Source organism: Vidua macroura, chromosome 1 (genome assembly GCF_024509145.1).
Source record: "Vidua macroura isolate BioBank_ID:100142 chromosome 1, ASM2450914v1, whole genome shotgun sequence".
Taxonomy (NCBI): domain Eukaryota; kingdom Metazoa; phylum Chordata; class Aves; order Passeriformes; family Viduidae; genus Vidua; species Vidua macroura.
The window spans coordinates 82,878,429-82,902,366 of NC_071571.1; the positions used below are offsets into that span (position 1 = coordinate 82,878,429).

The following is a 23,938-nucleotide window of genomic DNA, read 5'->3' on the forward strand; positions in this document are numbered from 1 at the left end:
ACAAGGTAAATTATGAAATTAGTGGTAACAAATCCACATTGGCACATCTCAAGAATTTTATTTTTACTAGTCTAACTATATTTTTGTTACTCACAGTCCATTCTTTTCCCTGTTTTCCTCACAGCTTCCTTCCTTGGCCTAATCTGTCTTTGAAGTCAACATCTGATTTCCTGAGACAGTACTGTATTATTTAAGTCAGCATTTATCAGATCATCTATCTGAACTCTCAGTTCAAAATTTAGTTAAGTCTTTGAAATATATCCTGAGAGCAAATCTTCAGTACTAGAGTGCTTTATTGTTATCCTATTAAGAACTTCTCAGAAAGGTTGATGGATGCATGTGTGTGAATAAGAAATCTGTGCATATTGTGATTGTTAACTCAGGTATACTTAAGCCTTGTTTACCTAATTTTTTTTGTGTGGATAAATAACCATGGAAAGCAAAGTGTTATTAGTCTTCTGTGTACTCTGCAGTATCACTGAATATATTCTTTCTTTTCTGTGTGGCAGGAGGAATGCCAGAACTATATTCGAGTGCTTCTTGTTGGAGGCAACCATCTCTTTACCTGTGGAACCAACGCATTCACTCCAATCTGCACCAATCGCACAGTAAGAGTTAAAATGTTTTGCCCCACAAGCTGGAGTCCCTGTTCTGAGCCAGCAGATTAAAAGGCAGAGTGTGTTGTGGCTGAGAACTGGCTGTTTGGGTATTGATGGGTGAGCTGATGTGTAAAAGTCTGATTTAGCTGATGGCAGGCCAAATAGGAGAGCTAACCAATCTCTTATTGCACTCTTTTCCTCAGCTGTGGGAGATGCACAGCTTTGAGCAGCTCAGTACCTCCTACATGCCAATTTTTATGAATCTTATGTGTTTATAAGACTTCTGCCTCTGTCAGGTTTGATTGGCCTCAATAGGTTTAGTTATCAAATGTGGTTGTGTAGCTGCATATTGTGTATGTGTAGTTCTGGAGAAATGAGATTATCTGTATCAGTGATTTCTGACTGGTGAGAATGAGAAATCTTGACTGAGATCTGTCATTCTATGTTCAAAAAAAAGCCTAATTGTAGCATCAGTAATAGTAATAATAAGTATAAAAGTCACTGTTTGGACTAGGCTGCCTATTTGTTTCAGGAGGGGAGAAACATTTAAATACAAGGAATAACTGTATTACTAAAAAGTCATTGGCAGATTTATTATATTTAAACCCATTACACCTTTATTTTCAAATAGCTTATTTACATCATGCTGTGGTTTATGGTTGAAAGTATTTGGGCTACTAAATCAGAGATGGTTCTGCTGAGTTGGAAAGCTCCTTTTCTTACTCTCATTTTTCATGTGAGATTTTTTTCCTAAAACACACCAACAAAACAAGTAATAGATTTTTTTGTTGTTTGCTGTGGTGGATGCTGTATTGATTCTGGCTATCATGTTTGGTTTTATTTTTCATGATAACAATCTTTGCAGAGGTAACTAAATTTTGAGCCCCTTCTAATAGAAACCATTTAGGCATGGTGGATAATGACTGACATGTATGCTTTACATATCAAAATGGCAAAAGTGAGATCTGACAACATTACAATAAGACTTTCTGTAAGAGACAATTTCAGATTGATGTAGAGGTTGGCTACACACAAAAATAAAGTAGATAACAGGTATTTGTCATAGGATTTTGTTCAGATTGATGCAGCTTGTCTGAAATGATAATTTTCAGGTAATTTTAATTCCTTTTTCTAATTCTAATTCTTTTACAGTTAAGCAACTTGACAGAGATACATGACCAAATCAGTGGCATGGCTCGTTGTCCCTACAGTCCCCAGCACAATTCCACTGCTCTTCTCACTTCCAGTGGAGAATTATATGCTGCTACAGCCATGGATTTTCCAGGAAGGGATCCTGCTATTTATCGAAGTCTGGGGGCTCTTCCTCCTCTCCGAACTGCCCAGTACAACTCCAAGTGGCTGAATGGTGAGTGCTGATGGTATCATCTTTTTAACTCACATTCATCATATTCATGGTATTGAAATTCCATTCTGAGAATCTGAATTTTTTGGAGTATTGCTTATTTAGCTTTAAAGTTATTTTGCTTTTTTTATATAATATTTCTATAGTATAAGTACTATGGAATTTAGTTAATATAGCTGAAGCTTGTAGATGTGCCCTCAAGTACATGTCATTTTTGCAGGCACAGGGATGAGATGCACACACAGTGCTCTTACATGGCAAAGCTGAGTCAGCTTTGAGTAGCAGCTTGCACTGAGCATTCTTTTCTGAGTCCCTCAAAAACCTAAGGCAGAAAATAAATAGTTTAGAATGGACTAAATTCTCTGGTACCCTGCAGGTACCAGCCTTGACAAGCGGAAAAAGTTTGGCTTTCAAACTGCATAGGTGGCAGATTGACATTTTTGACACTTATTATAGCCAAAGGATAGGGAATAGTTTACAAAACATATAATAAAATTGTGTTTAGCAGTCAATTTTGTGTCATGGATGTTTATCACGTGATGAGGATTTCCAGTTGGGAGAAGCTGCAAACAGACAGGCATTCTTGAGATGTGATAGACCAAGTTGCCATTTTGTTTATTACAAAAAAAAGGAAGCAGATTCTTCTAAAATTAAAAATATTATCAAATATAAAGTGTGAAATTCTGTATATTATAGTTTGCCCAAGCCTGTTCCAGAGGAAAAAAAAAAAATTAAAATCATAATGCATGTTATGTGACACAACAGTTACTATTCCTACAGTAAATTTCATGTTATGATGGGATTATTCTCGTGTTGGAAATTAAATGCAAATATAAATCCTTCTGGTTTCAGAACATTTGGTCAGCTGCAAGTAACAGATTTTATTTTGAAATTATCAGTTCTCATATAATATGAATGCTGAATTGTGCTTATACGACTGGTGTATTTTATTTGAACAATGAACCCATCAGAGGTAGCTCGCAGAAATTTGTGACCTTTTCTAAAAGTTGGATGATTTTAGAATGTTAATTAACAACAACAAAAAAAGTCCCAAATTGTGTGCAACATAACAGAATTATAGCAGTGCAAAAGAGGTGAGGGGAAAAATGAAATCATTGAATGTATATCCCTGGTCATGCACCCTTTTTCCACTCAGCTTGGTATTGGAACTAATTGCTGTGCCACACCTTCATGATCTGTCAAAGGGGAAAAAGTCTTCACACAGAATTTGCAGCTTAACTGGATATTTTTATGCCAAATGCATGCTAAAATTCCCTCTAGGCTTCTCGAATTAATCATATTCACTGTATTCACATTTTGTCTATTAAAAGCTTCAGATGTACTTATACATTCTCCATTAGAGTTCATTCTTCTGACTCAAAACTGTTTATAATTAAGTTACCAGGAAACTGTAGCTTTTATCTTTGGGGAGGAAGAACAAGATGAGTTTTGTAATTGGAGCCAGATAAAGTAAGTCCAATAAAAGACTGAAAGCAGCCCAGTCAACTATATTAAAAGGAGGGGGTAAATTTTCTGGGGTAGCTAGAAGTGAGGGATTCATCTGCTTGACTTGGGGATTCATCTGTTTTTATGTCAATTTGTGTAGTTTTATGATTCAGTGCCAAGAAACTACATTAGTTTTTCAGTGCTTGGATTGAAGGGAAGATTTTGCTGCTTTTACTGAGAAAGTAACACAGATCGATAATCCTGCAAGAAAAGTAAGGCATCAACTGGAATGGAAGCTCCTATGTCAATATCTATTATGCATCAGTAGCTCACAGTTACTGTAATTCAGCCTCATTTGAGGTGTTCATGTGCATCCTTCTGTCAGTGTTTCCATTCTAAGTTTTCCTTGGAAGCACCCTGTTTTATCTCACTTAGATTTTCTGCTCTGTGGATCATGTTAGACCAAATCAAATAATCTCTGGGAGTGATGGCTGTACTCTGAAACACAGCTGATTATCTTGTTCTGTGATTTATTGCTATGCAATAAAGACATTGTTGATTTTAGTGGCTAGCACAGCAAATTCAGAGATCTTCAATCCCATCAATCAGGCAAAAAGGACATGCCTATATTCTGAGGTAGTCTGCTCTTGGTGTTCACTGTACCTTGTGGTGTAGGATCTTGACTTGAAAAGCTCTGAGTCTTCATCACAGGAGAAAACTTGTTCATAATACTTTTCAGAAGGTCTGTAATCACAGGAACAATGATATACAGTCTGGGAGGGGAAAATGGAGATGATGTGTCAGGTGGCTTGGGTGAGATCCCATATTACCATGATGTGATTTCAGCTTCTGGAATCACAGATTTCACCAATAAAATACATTTCTATTGTTAACCCAAGTTCCCCATTTGTTCTGGTTCAGCCATATTCACGTATTTATTGTCAGATCCTGCCTTCTACCTGGGGCTTGATAGGCCTGGAAGCAATCCACATCAGCTGGGTACATAAATTAGCACCTATTTACTGAGCAGCATTTTGATCAGTTGCTTTACATAAGAAAATTACAGAGAAATCTGGGAACTTTCATTTCTGAATTATCATTTTCTTGATGCACTCAAGACTCAGTTATCTGGGGGGACAAAGAGTTGGTTAGTTCAGTTAGAAGTGTTAATTATTCAGCGTATGTGTTAAATTAAGCTACAGAAGTATGCTTAGAGAAGATAAATGAAGGGGAAAAGGTAAATTAATGTGAAGCACAAAGATTTTGAATAGGCACAAATCTGAAAAGTTAAATGGAAGCACAGCAATACTGCTAACACAGAAACCCTACTTCTGGCTGGAGCTAGTCATTGTGTAGCTATCTTTGAGGCTCTCTGAACATACTGTTTGTTCACCTGCTAGACAACATGCTTCAGGATTTGACTCCCTGAATTTTGTCTGGTTTAAAAATTTTTATTGACAGAAATGACAGTTCACCAAATATTAGAGATATCTGCACACTTCTTTAAAGTTTTTCCTATTTTGGAAAATTTTAGAGTGTGCATGTTGTCTTCATTGATGGAGGAAAGAAACATCTGGAGGTACTTATTGAACTTCAACTCTTTTAAGATTTACAATAGTAATCTATTCAGCTCTTGAATATCTCTGAATACGTCTACCAGTTCCATTTCCTTTTACTTCAGAACTTCTTTCTGCTTCTAGGAAAAGAAATTGATGTTCTGTTTATCGACTCCTAGTGCTCCTACAGACAGCATCAAATGCAGCTGGCCCAAAGGCAATGAGCAGGTTTTTGACCACAGCTGTATCCATGCAGAAATTCTGCTCCTCTCCATGATGAGATGCCACTGAAGCACCAGGCCACTGTAGTGGTAGGACCTGAGCACTCAGTTCAACAGGGGCTGGGCTGCTCACAAGGAATTTATCAAGTGACAATGCAGGGAGAGACAGACCCTGTGTGATCCTCTTGCCAACCCTGTCAGCACTTCGTACCTACGTCACTGTTCTCAAAAGGAACACGATCACCCCGAGGAGCTAACGAGGGCTGCAAACCAGCTCTCTCCCTGTCCAATAGCCCTGCTGGCTGCAGGATAGTAGGCCTGCAAATGTGAAATAGAGAACCAAACTCTCCTTCCCATGATGTCATATTTTGGCCACTTCTTTTCCCATGTAAAGGCAAATGTAATGCCTGAAGTTACTCACATGAATATATATGCACAAACAGATGAAGAAAGTGGAAAGACTGCTAACCAGTAATTTATTCTCGAAGGTGTCCTGTTCTGCTGCATGCACTCTTTTTCTCTCTGAATCCATGTTCAAGTGTTTCTGTGCTTAAGAGAAACAATTTGAGGTGATAGAGCACACACTGAGGGTTGTGTCTAAAGCAGACATCTCTCCCACTGATTTCTTCTCCTGACCAAAGCAGTCAGCAAGACCCTGAGCTTCAGCCAGCTGCTCAGGTCAGTAAAGGGCAACATGTTGCTGGGATGTTTTAAAAAGTTCCCTTGTAGTGTTTCATAAGAAGAATAGAGTGCCTTAGCAGTCTGCTTTGGACATTATTAAGTAATAAAAAATAAAGTATTCTTTCATTAACCTGGCATGCTGTTTGTTTCAGTGTCTTTAAGCTGTTGGTGTAACAATGTTTAAATCATATCTGGAGTTGATAGAGTGTGCTTCTAATTAGACTTTACTGTAAAGTAGATCTGCAAAGTGCAGCAGGGGCAGAATTTGTCATAGTTTGCTCTAGAGGACAGAAGTAAGTGTAATAGTTATATTTGCAGTCCACAGTTGCAGTGTGTCCAGATTGGCAATGGAAATCCTTTACTGTTTGAACTTTTCTGTAGTCCAACAGTTACAGTTAGTAAAGGTATTTCTCCTTTCAATAGACATCTTTAAATCACTAAATGTTATCTGATACCTCAGTGTGAAAGTTTGCCTTAGTCTATAATGTCAGTTTGCTTCCCTCAGCCAATGAAAGGGCAAAACATTAAAAAAAAAAAAAAATCCCTGTCTATTTCATGACACAAAGAGACACTACAACGTTTGGTTTCATGATTTGTCAAATGCCTTCCCTTACAATTTCATGGATCTCCAACTATCTTGAAATTATTGCAGCTGTTTTCTTTACCCTAGACATGCAATGGTAGATGCTATTGGAACATATTAAATAAATAAAAACAGTGTTCTAAATGTCACAACATTTCATCAATGGGCAGACAATAGATGATTAAAATTTAATCCTGGATCAGATGTAGAAATAAAATAAAATAAAATAAAATAAAATAAAATAAAATAAAATAAAATAAAATAAAATAAAATAAAATAAAATAAAATCTTCTCCAACTTAGAAGCCTTTCCATCTGAGGAGATGAGTGTTTGGATTGTTCTGTTTTACTGGTAGACATAATATTACCATTTTCCTTCTTGCTGTCCTAAGCATTTGGTTATTAAATATTCTCACTAAAGTGGTTCTTCTGAGATCACTTTCTTAAAAACACTAATAAAAAGATTATTAATCCAGAGCAGATACTTTTAGTCTTCACAAGTAATAGTAAGAATAAAATTCTTACAAAGGTAGTGGGGTTTAATACAGCTCTGAATCAATGCCCATTATTGTTTGTTAGCAGATTTTTATTGTAACTTTTGCTACTAGTAGGATGTGTAGAGAGAATTTATGATATAAGAATAAAAATTAATTCTTTCAATTTTGTTTTTAAGGATTAATGGAAATGGCTATAATAATTCAGTGTTATCCTTTCATTTTTCTGGGTTTTAATGAAAAGCCTTGTAATTACCTAGTGCAAGCTTTTCTTTATTATGTAATATTTCATGTAACTCAAAACCGGTGTGTGCTTGAATGTGCAATGTACTCTTTCAGATAAGAGTCCTGACTGAAAATATGAAAAGCATATTCTGCCAGTTTTGCTAATTTTGCAAGGAGATAAATAATTAAATTTCTTTGGTTGTGCCACCCATAAGATTGGTTATTTTCTTTTGTGTATATCATCACTTTTGCCAGTATCCTAAAATAGGAGAGAAAATACCTGCTGGTTTTGAAACCCGTCCTTAGGCTTCTTCACTGGAGCAGCTACCAGAGGAAAGACTTGAGCAGTTAAGCTGTGTTTTTCCTTTCAAATTCATACATCTTCTCCCTGATGGCAGTGACAGAGTAGGACAGCAGTAAGATGGTGTGAGGTGGAGGCACCTCCCTGATTTCCTTTTTCCAGTGACAGACTAAGTTATTACAAAACACCTTCATAGCATTTCTTTACCTGTTTGAAATGGTAGACAACAAGCATTCCCCATGGAGTTAGGATATTTTTACTTCTTATCTACCCTAGGTAAAACAGCAAGGTCCACCTACCATTTATTAAAAACACAAGGAGGCTATTGAGGACAGAACTTGTTCTTTTGTATCTCATCTAGCCTGCTTATGTCAGGTGCCAATCAGAGAGGCTGAATGAGGAAGGAGGACACTTCTGCAAGCAGATCATCTGTTCCCAACTGCAGAGAGGCACAACAGGAGTGTGAGCCTCATTAATGCACAAAACTATGATACACAATGACCCAGAAAGAATGAAAGAACTTAGGACTGAAATGCATCTCAGTCAGGGGAAGGTGGAGAATTTCAAATTTCAGGGAACATGAACACATGAAAACCAGCATTTATCAAAGAAAAGAGGGGACTGAAAGGTTACCTGAATATGAGGAATAATGTCTTTACTGTGCACTGGAACACACTACCCAGAGAGGTTGTGGAGTTTCATCCACTGGGGATATTCAAGAACAGCCTGGACACAATCCTGACCAATATAATTTAGGATGACCCAATTTGAGTAGGGAGGTTGGTGAGATAACCCTTCTAACCTGGATCATTCTGTGATTCTGTGTGATACTGTGACAGAAATATTGGAGGCAGAGATGGAATTTCAGCAGCAGACATACCAAGCCTTAAGGTGAAGGAGGAAGAGGACGATTATGAAATTGGTTTCCTTTCTGTTATGAAAAAAATAAAAAAAAGGAAAAAAAGAAAAAGAAAAGAGGAGCAGGTTGTAATGGGTTAATGCTGTCTGTATTCCAGGCACTCACCAGCAAAGCCTCTTTGTCACTCCCCTCCACAGCTTGATGGGGGAGAGAAAATATAACAAAGGGTTCATGAGTTGAGATAAGGATGGGGAGAAATCACTCACCAAATATCTTATGGGCTAAACAGGCTCTAATTAGAGATATGAATTGAATTTATTGCTAACAAAATCAGAGCATTTCAGGATAATGAAAAGTAAAATAAAACCTTAAAACTCTCCACCTTCCCCCCCATGCCTCCCTCTTTCCCAGCTCTTCCTCCTACCCCAGCAGTGCAGGGAGACAGGGAATGGAAGTTATGGCTAGTTCATCACCCATGGCCTCTCCCTCTGCTCAGGGAGAAGGGTCAGTTCCCTGCTGCACCATGGGGTCCCTCCCACGGGAGACAGTTCTCTGTGAACTTCTCCAGTGTGAGTCCTCCCCAAACTGCTGCACTGTGGGTCACTCTTGCACAGGGTGTGGTCCTTCAAGGACAGGCTGCTCCAGTATGGGCTCCTCTTTCCATGGGCATTCCATGGAGTTACAGCCTCCTCTCAGGTATCCACCCACGCCAGCATGGGGCTCTTCCACAGGCTGCAGGTGGATTTCTGCATCCCTGTGGAACTCCATGGGCTGCAGCAGGGTCTTCACCTCCAGCTGGAGGGGAAACTCAGCTCTGGCACGTGGAGCACCTCCTGCCCCTCCTTCTCTTCTGACCTTGGTGTCCGCAGGGCTGCTTCTTGCTTCTCATAGAAGCCACCCCTATAGCCACCCCCCACCAAAGCTTGGCCATGCAAACCAAATGGACAAGTCTGCAGGGAAAGTCATTTACTTGTCTCCCTCCCCGCAAAACGAGGACAGGTAAAAGAAAAAAATTGGCAGTGAAAATGTTTGGAGAGAAATGGGTAAGCCATCATAATTGGGTTTTCTTTCCATACCGTAACAGCTGGTTGGCAAAATCTCCTTAAGGAACAGTATATTCCTCTGTGTGTGGAATTCTGGATTCAATTTTAAGTAACCATCCAAACTTCTGGATCTTTTGCTAGATCCCCATTCTCCGAATTTCTAGAGGTTTGGATGAATTAATGAAATCCCTATGTATTTTTCACCCTTAACCCCCTGCCCTTGTATACACAGCTTTGTAAGGTGTCTATCCAGTGAATATAGGTGACAAAATCCACTGAATTCCAGGTATGACTTTCAAGGGCTTCAGTAAGTATTAGGTTGGAGTACAGAATGGCTGCTGTGACTAAGTTTGTCACTGGCAAATTTGCATCAGCAAAACGATATAATAAATTGCAAAGTATTATGCCATGTAAGAACACTTTACCTTGAAAATGAAGGAGATTTGTTTAAAATAAACAACAGGAAACAATACAAGGAATTTTGTAATACCATATTTGAAAACAATTTTTCAGAAAAGAAATAATTGCATTTCAGAATTTATTAGACTACATCAGTAAAAAAAGTAATGAGTAAGTATCCACTTTTAAGATTATGCTGAATTGTGTTATAAAATCTATCAGCAATATAAGAGAAGATTGGAAAAAAAAATGTCTGGGATACACAGTTTTAGTGTATTTTGCTGTCCTTGCTCTTCCATACCTATAAAATTTTCAATTTAGCAAAAGGAAAAGAATGTAAAAGAAATCATGGAGAGCTAAGGCACTGCAAAGAAAATAGTCAAAACAGATTGGTAGCCATCTACTCTATGGCAAGTTGGCATTTTTAGCACATGTCATAAGTAATTGTGAAACACAGAGGAAAAATAGCTATTAATAAACCATTTCCAGCAGTTTCATACAGGACTTAACATTTTACAGTTCAGCTCCTGAGGATGGATATAACTGTGATGATCACAAGTTATGTATTACTTTTGAGACATATAATGCTGTAGGAAAATTTTACTCTGTGATTAAAATTTATCCCTAAACCTTCATGAGCAGTGATGCCTTGACCAACCTAATGCAAGGTCTGTACTTTTTTCCAACAGCTGCAAAGGGCCACAACTAAATTAATATATTTAATGAATATACAGAGATGGCAGAATGCAACTGCAATGGGACTTTTTTGATTATGTTAACAAGATGAAAGGAAATAATAAAGACTGGCACATCCGAAGCTTAAATTCTTTCCATTACTTTTAAGTGTCCCTTTTGAAGTGTGTTTCTAGCTGAAATGCGAAGTTTATTCAAAAAACCTCAAATGCATCTTTCTAGAATTTAATGCTATTAAGCATTTGGCTGAATGCAATTATTTGGAAGAAATGGGTGAGATCAACAGTGTGGTGTGATTCATTAATCTAGTGAGGTCAGTGAACAAGTTCCAGAGAGATGTCATTCAACATTAGAGCAGTATCTAGACTCCAAAGATCTTTAATATATTATGTATTCATATATCTTTTTGTGTATGTGTGTCTTATTTTTTGTGCATATATACATATATAATCTGGTCTGTGTCTAAATCAGAAAAAAAATAATATTTTAGCTTTCTTTTAACATTTCTGGGGTTAATTTCATATTTTATTTGGTCTTTGAATGCCTTGCACTTCAGATGTGAGTGGTCACATCTCACAGGGACAGTCAGTGGAAATCACAGCTCTTACTTGCTTAGAGTAGGCTTTGGACCTTTAAATCCTTAAGGTTAATTGCTGTTACCTCCTTAAAGAAATATAGATAATTTCTTGTCATTTGATTCACTCTGGAAGCAGTAGCATCCACTAACTATGTAAATTAAGCCATGTTAGATTGCTTCAGAAGAAGTGATGTGGATTAAAGAGCACAATCATACTTGCTTGCTCCTAAGTTCAGACAGCAAGAAGAGGCCAAGACTGCCTCAGGTGCTCTCAGGGAGCTCTTTTATGCTCCTGTTTCCCATTTTTATCCACAGAAAAATTCTTGTACAGTTCATCTCATCCTTTTACCCCTCAGAGTGTATCCACACCACTAAATAAAAAAGGCCCAGGAAATAAGCTTATGCATGACACTTTTGGCAGGTGGAAAGGGACGGTAATCTAAAGGGAATCATTGTGTCTTCCTGTTAAGTGCTTTCACATTAAGAACAGAGGCTGTGCTCCCCAGAAAATGTTGGTTTGTCTCCAACTTTCAGAAAAGCAATCATATTATTTCAAGTTGAAGCACTATCTTGGCTTCATATGGTTGAGTTGTCTTTTTTGCAGTAACTTAGTCTGTGGGGAAACATCCTTGTTGGGCAGTCCTCACACTGCTTTATGAAGGAAAGTGTAGAAATTCCCAGGATTTGTGCTGAGTAAGCAAACTTCAGAAATAGCAGTGTGTTTGCCCAGGGGCAGTACTAACCAGCCACCCAGTGCTTTCAGTGCTTGGGCTTGTGCTCTGTGTAGCACTGCTCCCTGATGTACACTGGGGATATGTTTTGGGTCACATTGACAGTAATTTTCTTGCTTTCCTGATTACACTGGTTCCATTTAATTTGGGAAAGTCTAGTCAGCCTGACACATCCATAAACTGAGTATATAAAGAACCCTATAGAGGTCATATATAATACTTGAGATATTATTACAGGTTGACATTCTCGTACTAGCTGTATCGTGTCACATACCAGAATCCTTGCACTTGTGGTGATCTGATAAATCAGAAATGAGATGTGTTTGCCCTTCCAAGAGCTATTTGCAAAGTCAGCATGAAACAAGAGATTCACTTCATTTGCTGCATTAAAAACTTATGTGGTAAAGCTTCCATGTCAACAAATAGCAGTTCACAGCACAATACTTGGACACATAAAAACTGGTTTTTCCTATCTGAGAAGCTACTTTTTCCTTTGAAGTTTTGAGGTGACCCTGTTCATTTTTCCCAAAGAGAGAATGAAATAAACTAAGTCTGACATGATAATCCTTCCATATCCACTGAATTCCCTAAGGTGACTGTGAGATTATTATATTTCATGCAAATGAAAGCAGATTTCACAAGTTTCAACAGCAGGTCAAAATTTCATCGGTTCATAATCAATAAATAGGTTCATAATCAACAAAAAAGGTGTTTGCAGATGTATATATTGTTCCTCAGTTTTGAAACCATGAAATATGAGTACTATAAAAATAAAATATTTTTATACATGTATTATGATTATCAGTGCAACTTTAAAATACTGTCTTTTGAAAGGTTGACATGGATTTTCAAGAACCCCAAATACATTCTGAATGCATTTCATATTATTTTTACTCCTATAGTTAGTGAAGTTTGTTTTATTTTTGCAATACATCATTCCTTACGCTGAGTGCTTCCAATAGTGTTTTTTTAACTCTGCAGTGAGACTGGTGCCAACGTAGAGACCTTTTTACATTAGTGGGCCTCCAGTGAGTACTATCTTCAGGCCTGATGGCAAGGCAGGGCTTCCTTTTTTTAATGTTTGTACAAAATACTTTTTGTTGGCGGGTCAAATTGATTTTGAGTATTTGCACAGTAGGTTTTTGAAGCTTTTGAAGCCTTTGAAGCAAAATCCCTATTGTAATGAAAGTTTCACACAGATGTGGAATGAAGATTTAAGGTTCTAATAGGGTTAACATTATTAATGGTTTAGTTCTTTGTATATTGTCAGTGTAATTTTATTTCTTATGATATGAGTCTTGTCCAACTATTCTGCCTCTTTTATTCCCTTTTTTAAAGACAAATACACTGATAGTATGTAACTTATGAAGGCTCAGGGCACCACCATGTTCTTAAAATTGTTGGGTTGTGATTGGCCAGCAAAATACCTGTGCAGCTCTGAATGTGGAAAAAATGTGGTGTGTTCCAGACTGCTGTCAAGGAAGCACTTCATAAAACAGAGGGTGAAAGTTACAGGGAGGAGTGAGAGCACTCTTGGATCTGCTCAGCTTCATACCTCTGAGGCAGCTCATAATTACCACTGCCAAAAACCTGCCCTGGGAACTCTCAGCACAGCAGATAGAGATGGAAGCAGCACAAGAGGCCACATTAGCTGGGATCTGGTCTGTCTTTGAAAAAGAGTTTTCTGACAGTTTGGACTGCTGTGAGGCACTGCCAGCTTGCTTGCCTTTCTAGTGCCCCTCCAAAGTTCGGATAGGTTTGAGATCCTCCTGTGAAATGCTTACATCGAATTGCAGCAACCTTTTTCTATACAATAGTGCTGTCAAAAAATGTTTATCTATTAATTTTATTTGAAGTGCTTCCTCACAACAGGTATTTTAAAAACAGTTTTTAATTTGTTTTCCCTCTTCAGAATAAAATTTGGAAGTGAGAAGCAAAAAGTTTTCTTGTTTTTCAGAGGTATCAGTGTTCTAAAATGGTTCCTTGCACAAGTGGGGTTCTTCTTCACAAATCTATGTATCGAATTTATATTTCCTTTAAGAACTTGTCAAGTTGTCAGCCTCTTCTAACGTCATGGACTTTGCTCAGTTGTAGTAATCCTTACAGGAAATGGATCACATGTTTGTCTTTGGTATCCACTGTTCCTTTTTTTCCTTTTCTTTCAAGAAGTATTGCCATCTGTTGATTATTTTTTACATATTCTCTAATTTCTCCTTCATCACCATTGGGTTTTTGATCTGTTTTTTGATGAGTTTTTTGATTAGTTTTAAATAATTTTTTAAATAAGAAAAAAGAAATCTGTAATGCTCTCAAAAGCATTCAGCAAGATAGGGTTGAAATGCAGTTATCTTACCATCAAATGCTCTTGTGTAGTTCTCTTTCCTTTTAATTACAGCCTCTGAGCACATTTTTACTCACCATCAATTACCACCTGTTATCCTGCTCATCTGGAGTAATGGCATGGTGGCAAAGCAGAAAGAGAGTTAAAAGATAAATCAATTACATCGTAAGAATTCACTGTGCCCTTATGTGAAGAATGAAAACTCCGAGACACTTTTGATAGTGGAATACAGTGAGCTGGGCCAAGGTTGCCCAGCACAGTCTTGTTCTGTAAACACCTAGAGCAAAACCTGTCAGGCCACGTGTCGTGGTTTGACCCCAGATGGCAGCTTAGCTGGCTTTTGTGCTAGTGGGCTGGTGTGAGAAGGAAAAGGCCTTGGCTCTGTGTAAATGTTGCTCAATATACAATAAAAAACAATAAAAAAAAACATCCCTGAATTACCAGCACTGTTTCCAGCATAAATCCAAAACACAGTGGCACGCTAGCTACTATGAAAAAAAATAACTCTACCCAGCCAACCCCAGTGTATCATGATCATGTATCTCGTCATCTCAGCTGGACATGAGCTGGCCTATTCAGATGTCATGGTGCCATATCCCTAAAGGATGTTAAAAAGTGTGTTTATCTAAATATAATGCTTGAAGATAAGTCCAACTTCCACGTTAGTATGAGTGCATATATCACAAGAAGGCAATAAATGATCTTTCCTTCTGTTATTTTCAGAACCAAATTTTGTGTCATCTTATGATATTGGGAACTTTACCTACTTCTTCTTCCGGGAAAATGCAGTGGAACATGACTGTGGGAAAACAGTTTTCTCTCGTGCTGCTCGAGTGTGTAAAAATGATATTGGTGGCAAGTTTGTGCTGGCAGATACCTGGACTACCTTCATGAAAGCTCGTCTGAACTGTTCTCGCCCTGGAGAAATTCCATTTTACTATAATGAACTTCAGAGTACTTTCTTCCTGCCAGAACTGGACTTGATCTATGGGATTTTTACCACTAATGTGTAAGTAGACTGAATAATATATTTTATTTTCTTGCTGTTTGTGATGGCAAAACCTAGAACTTCTGAGCTACTCTCTTCTGCATATGCCAAGTAAACATCATAAATTCAAACTACTGTTTTGCCCAATCCACTGTTTTCTGTGAACAAGTATCATTTCCAAATGTTTCCCACAGGAATTGTTGAAAACATGAAAGAAGAAATAAATTCTCAATATTTCATTGCTGCAGGGAGCCAGTTGTGTTTAAGACTGTTCTGTCATGTTCTTTACTTATTGTTAGAAAGTAATTAATTTTTATTTTACTATTGTAATACGTAAACACATGATGTATTTATGAAATAAATAATTTATAATTGTAATGTGACACGATAATGAATTTGACATGATGGAATTTGACCATGTCATAGAGAACTCATCTTAAGCAAAATGGCATAAGAGCTGCTCTTTGGTCTTTTGATATAGTCCAAACATAGCCTTATGCAAGTTTGAAGGTCAAACCAAGAATTTAACATAATTTTAAGTGAACCTGTCTTATCAGTAAGGTAAAATGAAAGAAAAAAAGTGCAATTTGGTCTTAAAAATTCAAGTTTGTTAAATAATAAAAAGTTGAATGGACATAGAAAAAAAAGAGACATTTATCTCAGAAATGTCCTTTTTAAATTTAAACATGATGACTTTTGTTCAAATGCTGCTCAGCAAAAGCAGCCTCTGTGTTATGGCTGTGCAGCCCAATGTTCAGACCACTGGAATAATTTCTCATTTCAAGTTCCGAATCTCCGACCTTCTTGTACTGTCTTTCTGTGTAAATCAGTTTTGTCTAGGATTCTAAAAGGTCCTTAGGCACCTAAAACATAGGTAAGGCACCCTTGAACACAGGCATACCTACCTTTTATAAATATCCATTAACCAGGTGGAAGCATTCACAAGTTAATGCCAAAAAATTGTAATCCCTATGCATTCTAGACAGTGAGCATGAATTTGAGCTCATTTAGGCATCTTCCAGACTGAGGACTGAGGCTCACCCCTGGGCTGGCAGCTCAGGCTGTGAACAAGACTAGTGATGAGGTGCTTGCACCAGGCTGTGGCAATTCCTAACTATGACGTTGGATGATGAGCTCAGCCTGTTTCTGCAATGGAGTAATGCAGGGAATCTAAACACTGTTTATGTAAAGAGAGTAGCAGAGACTTTGAGATTACTGGGGATAAGGAAATTCGCTGTTGTTGCGATCAGTACTTTTAATTTTCTTGTTCTGTTTTCCTATTTAGTTCATGTACTAAAAGACGGGTATTTGTCAGGTGGCATCCACATACACTCTTCAACCAGATCTTTCTTGAGAAGTCAAAGTAGCCTAGATGTGTTCCTGCCATTAAAAGCCTGAGCAGAGGAACTCTGCTCTAGAAAATCCATGGGGCTTTGGCCATGGAAGGGGAATGATGTTCCTGATGCTTCCTGGCTCTCCTGAAAATGGACTTGCTATTGTTAAGGTTACCTTTGCCAAATGAAAGTAGACAGTATTTTAAACCTTGCCTCTCCTTTCCTCTTCCCCCATGGCCCAATGTTCTGACTGTCCAAGAGAGATGAACTGTTCAAAGAGGAACCAATTAATTATAACTGTCTGAGGGTAGAGTTTTTCAATCGCTCTATTTAAATGCCTGCCATCAAATGTTGTAACTAAATTTTCTGGACATTTTAAAAATATTTTAGAGCTAGGATTACTTCCCCGTGCTGACTACTTGTTCATAGATAGTTTGTGGAACTCATATGATCCACCTTTGTGGCCTGCAAGTGACAGTAGAGAAACACAAGTGTTTCCTATGACAAGGAACAACATATTCCTTTCTATTCATGTAACAGCATCAGATATAACTTCGTGGCATTCATAATTCTCCAGTCTCAATATCTGCAGAATTACAATGACTTTATTGGACCTTAATGCTTTTTTAGTATACTTTTAATATACTTGTGGAGGGAAAAAATGGAAACATTTCTCTAACAGCCAAACCTGCACCTTTTATATGTGGTTGACTATCAAGTCCACTGTAGCCACTGCTGCATGAAAAAGCTGATTTTGTTTCTTTCAGACTATCCAAAAAATCTATAAACCTGAATCTCATGTCCTTGTAGGACTTCATGAAATTCAAGAAAACATTGGTTCAGTTAATAATATTACTGAGATGCATTTAGTGATATAAGCAGGGATTTATCAGCTCCAATGATGATTGATTCTACAGAAGTTGTAAGTATGGAACATCAAGTTTTGGGCTTCCTTTTGGCTTCCTTTGAAATAAGAGAGACAAGCATAAAAAAGCAAATTGCTCTTTTGTCCTGGTATTTAATCCGTATACCCTAACTCTTTTTTCAGTTGTTGGGGTTTTTTTCCCATCGTTATGGAGTTTCTATAGTAAGTTTTTTTAAGCCTTGTGTAAATTCCAGGCTAAGCTTAAAAAATAATAGGGGAAAAAAAAGAATACAGAAGAGTGCTGTGTGGATCAGTTGCCAGCAGTTTTAGCTGGAAATCTGTGCAATTGACACCTTCATTATCCATTCCATTATCTCAAAATGAGGAGAGGAACAATGCAGCTTTCCATATTAGGAGCTTTCATAGTTTTTAGATTATTTTCTTTATGCAGAATTACTTTATTGCCTTGTACATCACATTTTCAAGGCAAACACAGGAAACTGTGTTTTGTCCAGCTGCCACTTATTGATGTTTATTTTTTTAACATGATATCTTGAAAGCAGTCCAAGTTGTTTTCTCTTGATGGGTTTCTGCAACTTGCATTCTTATTGCTGTACAACATCTCTTGGAAGGCAGGATTTTTGTGGACATGTCTTGTCCAGGGATTCCGTAGGATCTAGAGACATACCACACATTGTAAAACCTTATTTATGTCATGTAGTCATTTGTTGTATGGAAGAAACTTTACTGAACCCTGAGAATAATATCATCCTGAACTTTGTACCTAGAAAAGAGGTGTCTCATAGTATTAGAAGTATAGTATGGTATTAGAGCAGCAGCAGAAAGTAGGAAGATCTGAGTTTTTCCCCACACCAGCTTCTTGGTAAGGCTGACAAATATTTTAAATGCAATGACTATGCTTAATCAGCTCATCATATATTACCTTGAGATATCAACTCCTGGCTGATCTTACCTACTACAGTAATTACTTGTAGGATTGAAGAGTTATTGCCTTTTTTATTTATTTTTCAGCAATTTGACTACTTAATGTTATTACATAGGTTAATATATTTATTTATTTTGCAGGAACAGCATAGCAGCCTCAGCAGTTTGTGTTTTCAATCTGAGTGCCATAACTCAGGCCTTTAATGGACCCTTCAAATATCAGGAGAACTCTCGCTCTGCTTGGCTTCCATATCCCAATCCTAACCCTAATTTTCAGGTATGGATACGTGGGAGAAGGACAATATTTTATGTGAGCTTTCCTCAAAGTACTGTATGGTTCATAAATTATAAATTCAGTTTTTCACTATGTTGTAGCCTAAGACCTTAAAAAACCCCTACATTTTAAAAAGTGCTTAGGAGAGCCCCTTATTTCAATATATTTAATTTTAATTTTATCCTTCCACGAAATTATTTTAATTGAAAGAGAGATGTACTTTGAAGAGTAGGAGAAAAAAGGCTTAACTTCAGCCTGGTGTCAAAATAAAACTCTATAGTTGTCTGTCTAGGTGACATTAACTCCTGTCTGAAGTATGATCAAACAACTATTCTCTTTTACATTGTATTTGTGCTATTAGGACTTAAAAAATGGAACAGTGTCTGGCAGAAAAAGAAAGTGAGAGGGAGGTGGTAAAGGAGGAGTGATCAGAATTTTATATATTTTTATGTGCAAGGTAGTTCACACTCCCTGAAGAGTCAGATTAAAAAGATTTGTGACATGTTCTTCCCCTCATTTGAACTTGTTGGCCTCAGAGGGTGTAGTAATCTGCAGCTGGCTGACAGTGTAAAACCAGTTAGTCCAAGGTGGGTCGTTTAGAGGAACTCTACAAAAAGAAAGGGGTGTTTCAGTAAGCACATATGCTTTGTTTTCATCTTTTGCATAGTCACCACTCCTACTAGAACAATTTTAACGAATGTACTTCTTACAAGGGATATGGAAGGAAAAGGAGCATTAATGTTGTGATTAACAGCAATAGCTTTTCATCAAGGTATTTAAGTGTAGTCACCTCTATCCACCTTTCACTCTCACTTAATCTCAATGCAATTTCACAAGTTCACTTCTGCTCCTGGAGCAGCAGCTTGTAAGTCATAAGATCTTTGCTAGCATGAAAAAGAATCACCCATTGGGGATTGTGGGTAGTTTTAATTACTTCCTGATCTATGCAAATGAGGGAAAATAAGGCACAGGTTACAGGCTAGAGCTATGTTATCTTTCCTAAGTAGTATGTTTGTCATCAGCCAAGTGACAAGACTCTAAGTATGCCAGAAGGCTGCAGAAGCAGGCTGTATTTGTATGCAGTTTTCCACCTGTTGTAGAAATACTTGTATTGTCAAAATAGTGATAGGAAAAGGGTCTAAGAGAGGCTAAATTTTTGAAGGAGAAAGCCTTAAAAAATGCTAGTATGTAAAAATCCTATCACCTTTCTGTCTAGGTAAGCACACGCAATAAAAATTACTAAACTCTCCCTACAAACTTTGCATTAATGTGGTGTTAATTATTGTGAGAGCAGCCCATACTGAGTGGTACTTACAAAGAAAGATGACAGCCTGATGGCTGTGTAAAACCAGTTTAGGTCTCTGCTGTATTGTTAGTGTATGTCTCCAAGTCCCAGTCAAGACAGGTGTTGAAATTTATTTCTTAGATGGCCTGGCTGATTTTAATACAGCTGGTACTTCATCCAATTTACAAGAACATTGACAACAGTTGTATCATATCTCACTGAGCCACAAACAGCTTTGAAGGCAGAGCTAGTGATAAGAGCTGTAATGTGGCCTTTTACAGCACAATATTGAAGGCAATTGATGTCAACTGATCTCTAGGTATCTCTAATGTCCAACTTTTCTTCTTTTGCTGATGCTGCTTTTCACTCCCTTGAATAACTTTCTGCTGCACTTCTGGCTCCATAGCTGCAGCAGTGATGCATACTAGAAGCCAGTCTAATGCTTAGAGCTTTAACCATTTTTTGTGACTTGACTTTGTGACTTTAGAGTACACACCTCACATGGATGAGATATATTCATTGACTGAGTCACTGGTTTCCTTCTGAGAAAGGACTTTTCTTTGGTAGAGTAGTTATGATAAAGGATCAGAAATTCTGTTCCTGTAGTCCCAGGAGTAGATTTATCCTCTGAGTATTCACCTACTCAGTAGCAATAGAGAGAAGTCTGTGATGCTATGTAGATATAGTAACATCAGACATTGCATTTCCAAGGCTGGTTTATATTAATGAATTATTTTCCATTTTAGAATACTATTGGAGTCCCAGTTTTGAGGAACATTGTTTTCTTCAGAGATCATTGCTTTTCTCTTTAGACAGGCCCATGTCTATCATAAGACAAAGGACAATTTGCATTTCAGTGTACTATGGGTATTCAGTTGGACTTTTTCCTGCTTAATAGATCCAGAGAACTTCTTTGGTGTGGTTTATTTTTTTCACTGGTCTGACATACAGAGCAAGTAACTGTTTCCTGCCAGTTGCTAATTTATTATTCTTCATCATCTGATCTCCCATTATGAAATAATTTGTTTGATTTTTTTAAAGCATTTGTGGATTTGGAACAATCACTCAATTTTGGATTGAAAACATGGTAATAATAAAAAAAAATAACGGGTTCGGTTTTGCACACTATTATTTTGCTCATGCTGTAATTCATGGCATAGTTTATAACATAGTAAAGCAGAATGAAAATGCCTTTCACGTCACTCAAATATTTGATAAATGTTGTGAAGTAGTACTTTACTTCTCTGATGCATTTATGCCTGAGTAAACATGTAAATGTTTATATGTTCCCATGCATTAAGAAGCCTTCTCTTTTGTGTCTTCAGCTGAACACAAATATGTTAAAATTAACTCCCAGTTATTTTGCTTTGTTTGTTTATGTTTGAAACTTTTCCATGCAACTAGTGGATGTTTTCCTGTAAGAAAAGAACACAGTTTTCGTATTTAAAATATGGTCAGTTATAATGCAAAAAAAAAGTCTTTGCTGTGGATAATATTTAATAGAGCCCTGCACTGTCACTTTTTGCTACTTAAGATGGAATCCTAAGAAGAACTAGAACTGCATGTTGTACTTTCACCTGGGATTCCTGTCAGACCCTGGCTGTGGGAGGGCATGAGGTTTCCTTTGAAAATTTGTTACATCTTTAGCACTGAGATTTGTGAAAATTATAAGGAAAACTAGACAGAAAGTAATTTGGTTTTTTGGATGGTAGTTATTCTCTTTCCTGCCCTGTGAACATAGGATATAGCAAAATATTTCTGTAATTCACTTGTGCTGGTCAGTCCGGTGCTCTTCCATATTGTTTAGAATTCAGGAGCCTCCATAGTACTGCCTCAGGAAAACTGAGTTCCCTGAGTCCTTGGACAGTCTGGTTATCACCAAAATGGGACCTGAACGTCGAATTCCACATTGCCATTATGAGATATGCTTTTGCTTTTATTTTCTTGCGCTGTAAATTAGAGAGTAAATATATTGTTATTGTTGGCACATAGAGTCATGCTACTTTTCTGTCTTTACAGTGTGGCACCATGGACCAGGGCTTGTATGTAAATCTGACTGAGAGAAATCTTCAAGATGCACAAAAATTCTTTTTAATGCATGAGGTTGTTCAACCAGTTATTCCAATTCCTTACTTCATGGAAGACAACAGCCGATTTTCCCATGTGGTTGTGGATGTTGTGCAGGGCAAGGACACGCTTTTCCATATCATCTATCTTGCCACAGGTATGAATCTTCCTTGCTGGGATAACTGCAAAAGTTTACGAGGTCTTTGGGTTTTAATGTGCTGTTAATTACTTATGAAATACGTGTACAGCGCCTTGAACATCAGCTTTTCCTCTTTGACACAATCACCTGTCTATCTTCTACATTTTCTGAATAGTAAATTTAGCCATTACAATGCCTTTTATATTGTTTTCTGAACTCCAATTTTGGTGTACGTTTCCTATTCTCTTTGACGCTGTGAAGCTTGTAAATGAAATGAAGCATTGGAAATTCTACAAACAAGACTTCCAAAGTTTCACCGTCTTTTGTTCCATTTACTTAGTTGAGGGTACAAAGTTAAGGGCCCAAGACAAGATGGTTTCGGACTCTCTGATAAAGAAGTAACTTTGTAAATATCAAATACAGCTACTCTTTCTGTTTCTGAATTTTTTGCTCAAATATATTTTATTAACTTCCCTTTTCATCTCATTTTAAGATATTTATTATGCAGTTTTATACCGTGCCTCATTTTTTGCCCATTTATATGTAAGCTTAGCATGAAAAGAAAAACAACCCTCCACCTTGTATTGCCTTCATTAGAGCTATTGCCTTCTTGCTTCAAAATTTCAATCTTCTTGAAAATAATTAGGATGTTGGAGAACTGTTTTGCGGAACAAGGGTGTCCCCATCTGAGACTGAATAGATAGGACTGAATTGACTGGATAGACTGAATACTACAGTGGACTAATATGTTTAAAGCCTCAAGGCATAAAACTTAGGATCGTTCTTAAGTACTTGGGCTTATGCATGTTAGTAGGGAATAGTTCATCAAAGCAATGGTTTCTTAATGTTCAGTTTGTCTCATTGTGCTCTTTGAAAGCTGGGCAGTAGCAGAAAATCTTTTGATAGGTTAAAATATGCTTGGATTTGACCAGTTGTAGTCAAAACAGCCTGCTAGTTGGTAAATCAGAACATTTTAAGTGAAATCATGTCAATGCTAAGTGGTGTTTGTATTGTAGAGGCCCCCTGACCAAACCTGAATTTCAGATACATGCACTGAATTGATTTTATGTGAAGAGACTATCGCTACATTGTGGAATATTTACATTATTTACAGTCTTGGAAGGACCAAGAATAATGACTTTTGTCATAATTCTGATTGTCTTTAGGTTTCAGTTTCCCTTGTTGTGTATAACCATTTACATTTGAGTCAGCAAGTGAGGATCTAAAATTTTATGCTTCATGGTTCATTAATAAATTGTGTCCAGGAGTGATTCTGTGTTCTTTTTATGCTGCTGAGAAAAAGATACTGCTCCTATGCTCCTTGTGATGTATGCTTGCATTTCATTCTTCTCTGTACGTCTGGTTTTGATCATCCATGGAAGCAGGGTACTTAACTTAGCTGGATCTTTAGTAAAAATTCAGTACATGCTGAATTTAAGAGTAAGTGAATTTAAGTGTACAATGTATGTTTTATAAATGTGAGAAAGCATATGATAAACCCCCCATTCTAGTCTTGCCTTTTTCTTGATGTAGTCAGTCCTATTTCATGTATTTCACTGAATCACAGTGAATTTTGTTAACATTCTTTCTACCCCAATGGAGTGTAAGTGTTAAGACTTATTTTCTAAGAAATATTAATACTCACTTTTGGTAGAATTTGAAATTACAACACATTTATATACAAATACCACAAGTACCTTGCATACGTGTAGTTTAAAAATCCCAAGATGCACCAAATTACACAGTATAATTTATTTATATATTAAGATTGTAGGAGAAAGGTGGAACTTTGCCTTCTTCTGGGGTACAGCTCATAATTTTAATTTCATTATATTGTTAATTGTGCAGCATCTTATTTCTCCTGAGCCCTGCCTTTGCTTATGTAGAAACTGTGGAGGTGTTAGCATTGAGTTTTCATCATACACTGAAT

The 23,938-nt window shown here is 37.2% G+C and overlaps 1 protein-coding gene across 3 annotated transcripts in view; it reads left to right on the top strand.

Moving 5' to 3' along the window:
* SEMA5A (semaphorin 5A) overlaps positions 1-23,938 on the top strand; it is a 312,341-nt gene that overhangs the window by 173,944 nt on the left and 114,459 nt on the right. For all 3 annotated transcript variants that reach the window (XM_053986784.1, XM_053986799.1, XM_053986790.1), the window contains 5 exons: positions 510-608; positions 1,752-1,965; positions 14,835-15,120; positions 18,385-18,520; positions 21,822-22,026. In XM_053986784.1, the coding sequence (XP_053842759.1) occupies positions 510-608; positions 1,752-1,965; positions 14,835-15,120; positions 18,385-18,520; positions 21,822-22,026 (940 nt within the window). The remainder of the gene's footprint in view (positions 1-509; positions 609-1,751; positions 1,966-14,834; positions 15,121-18,384; positions 18,521-21,821; positions 22,027-23,938) is intronic.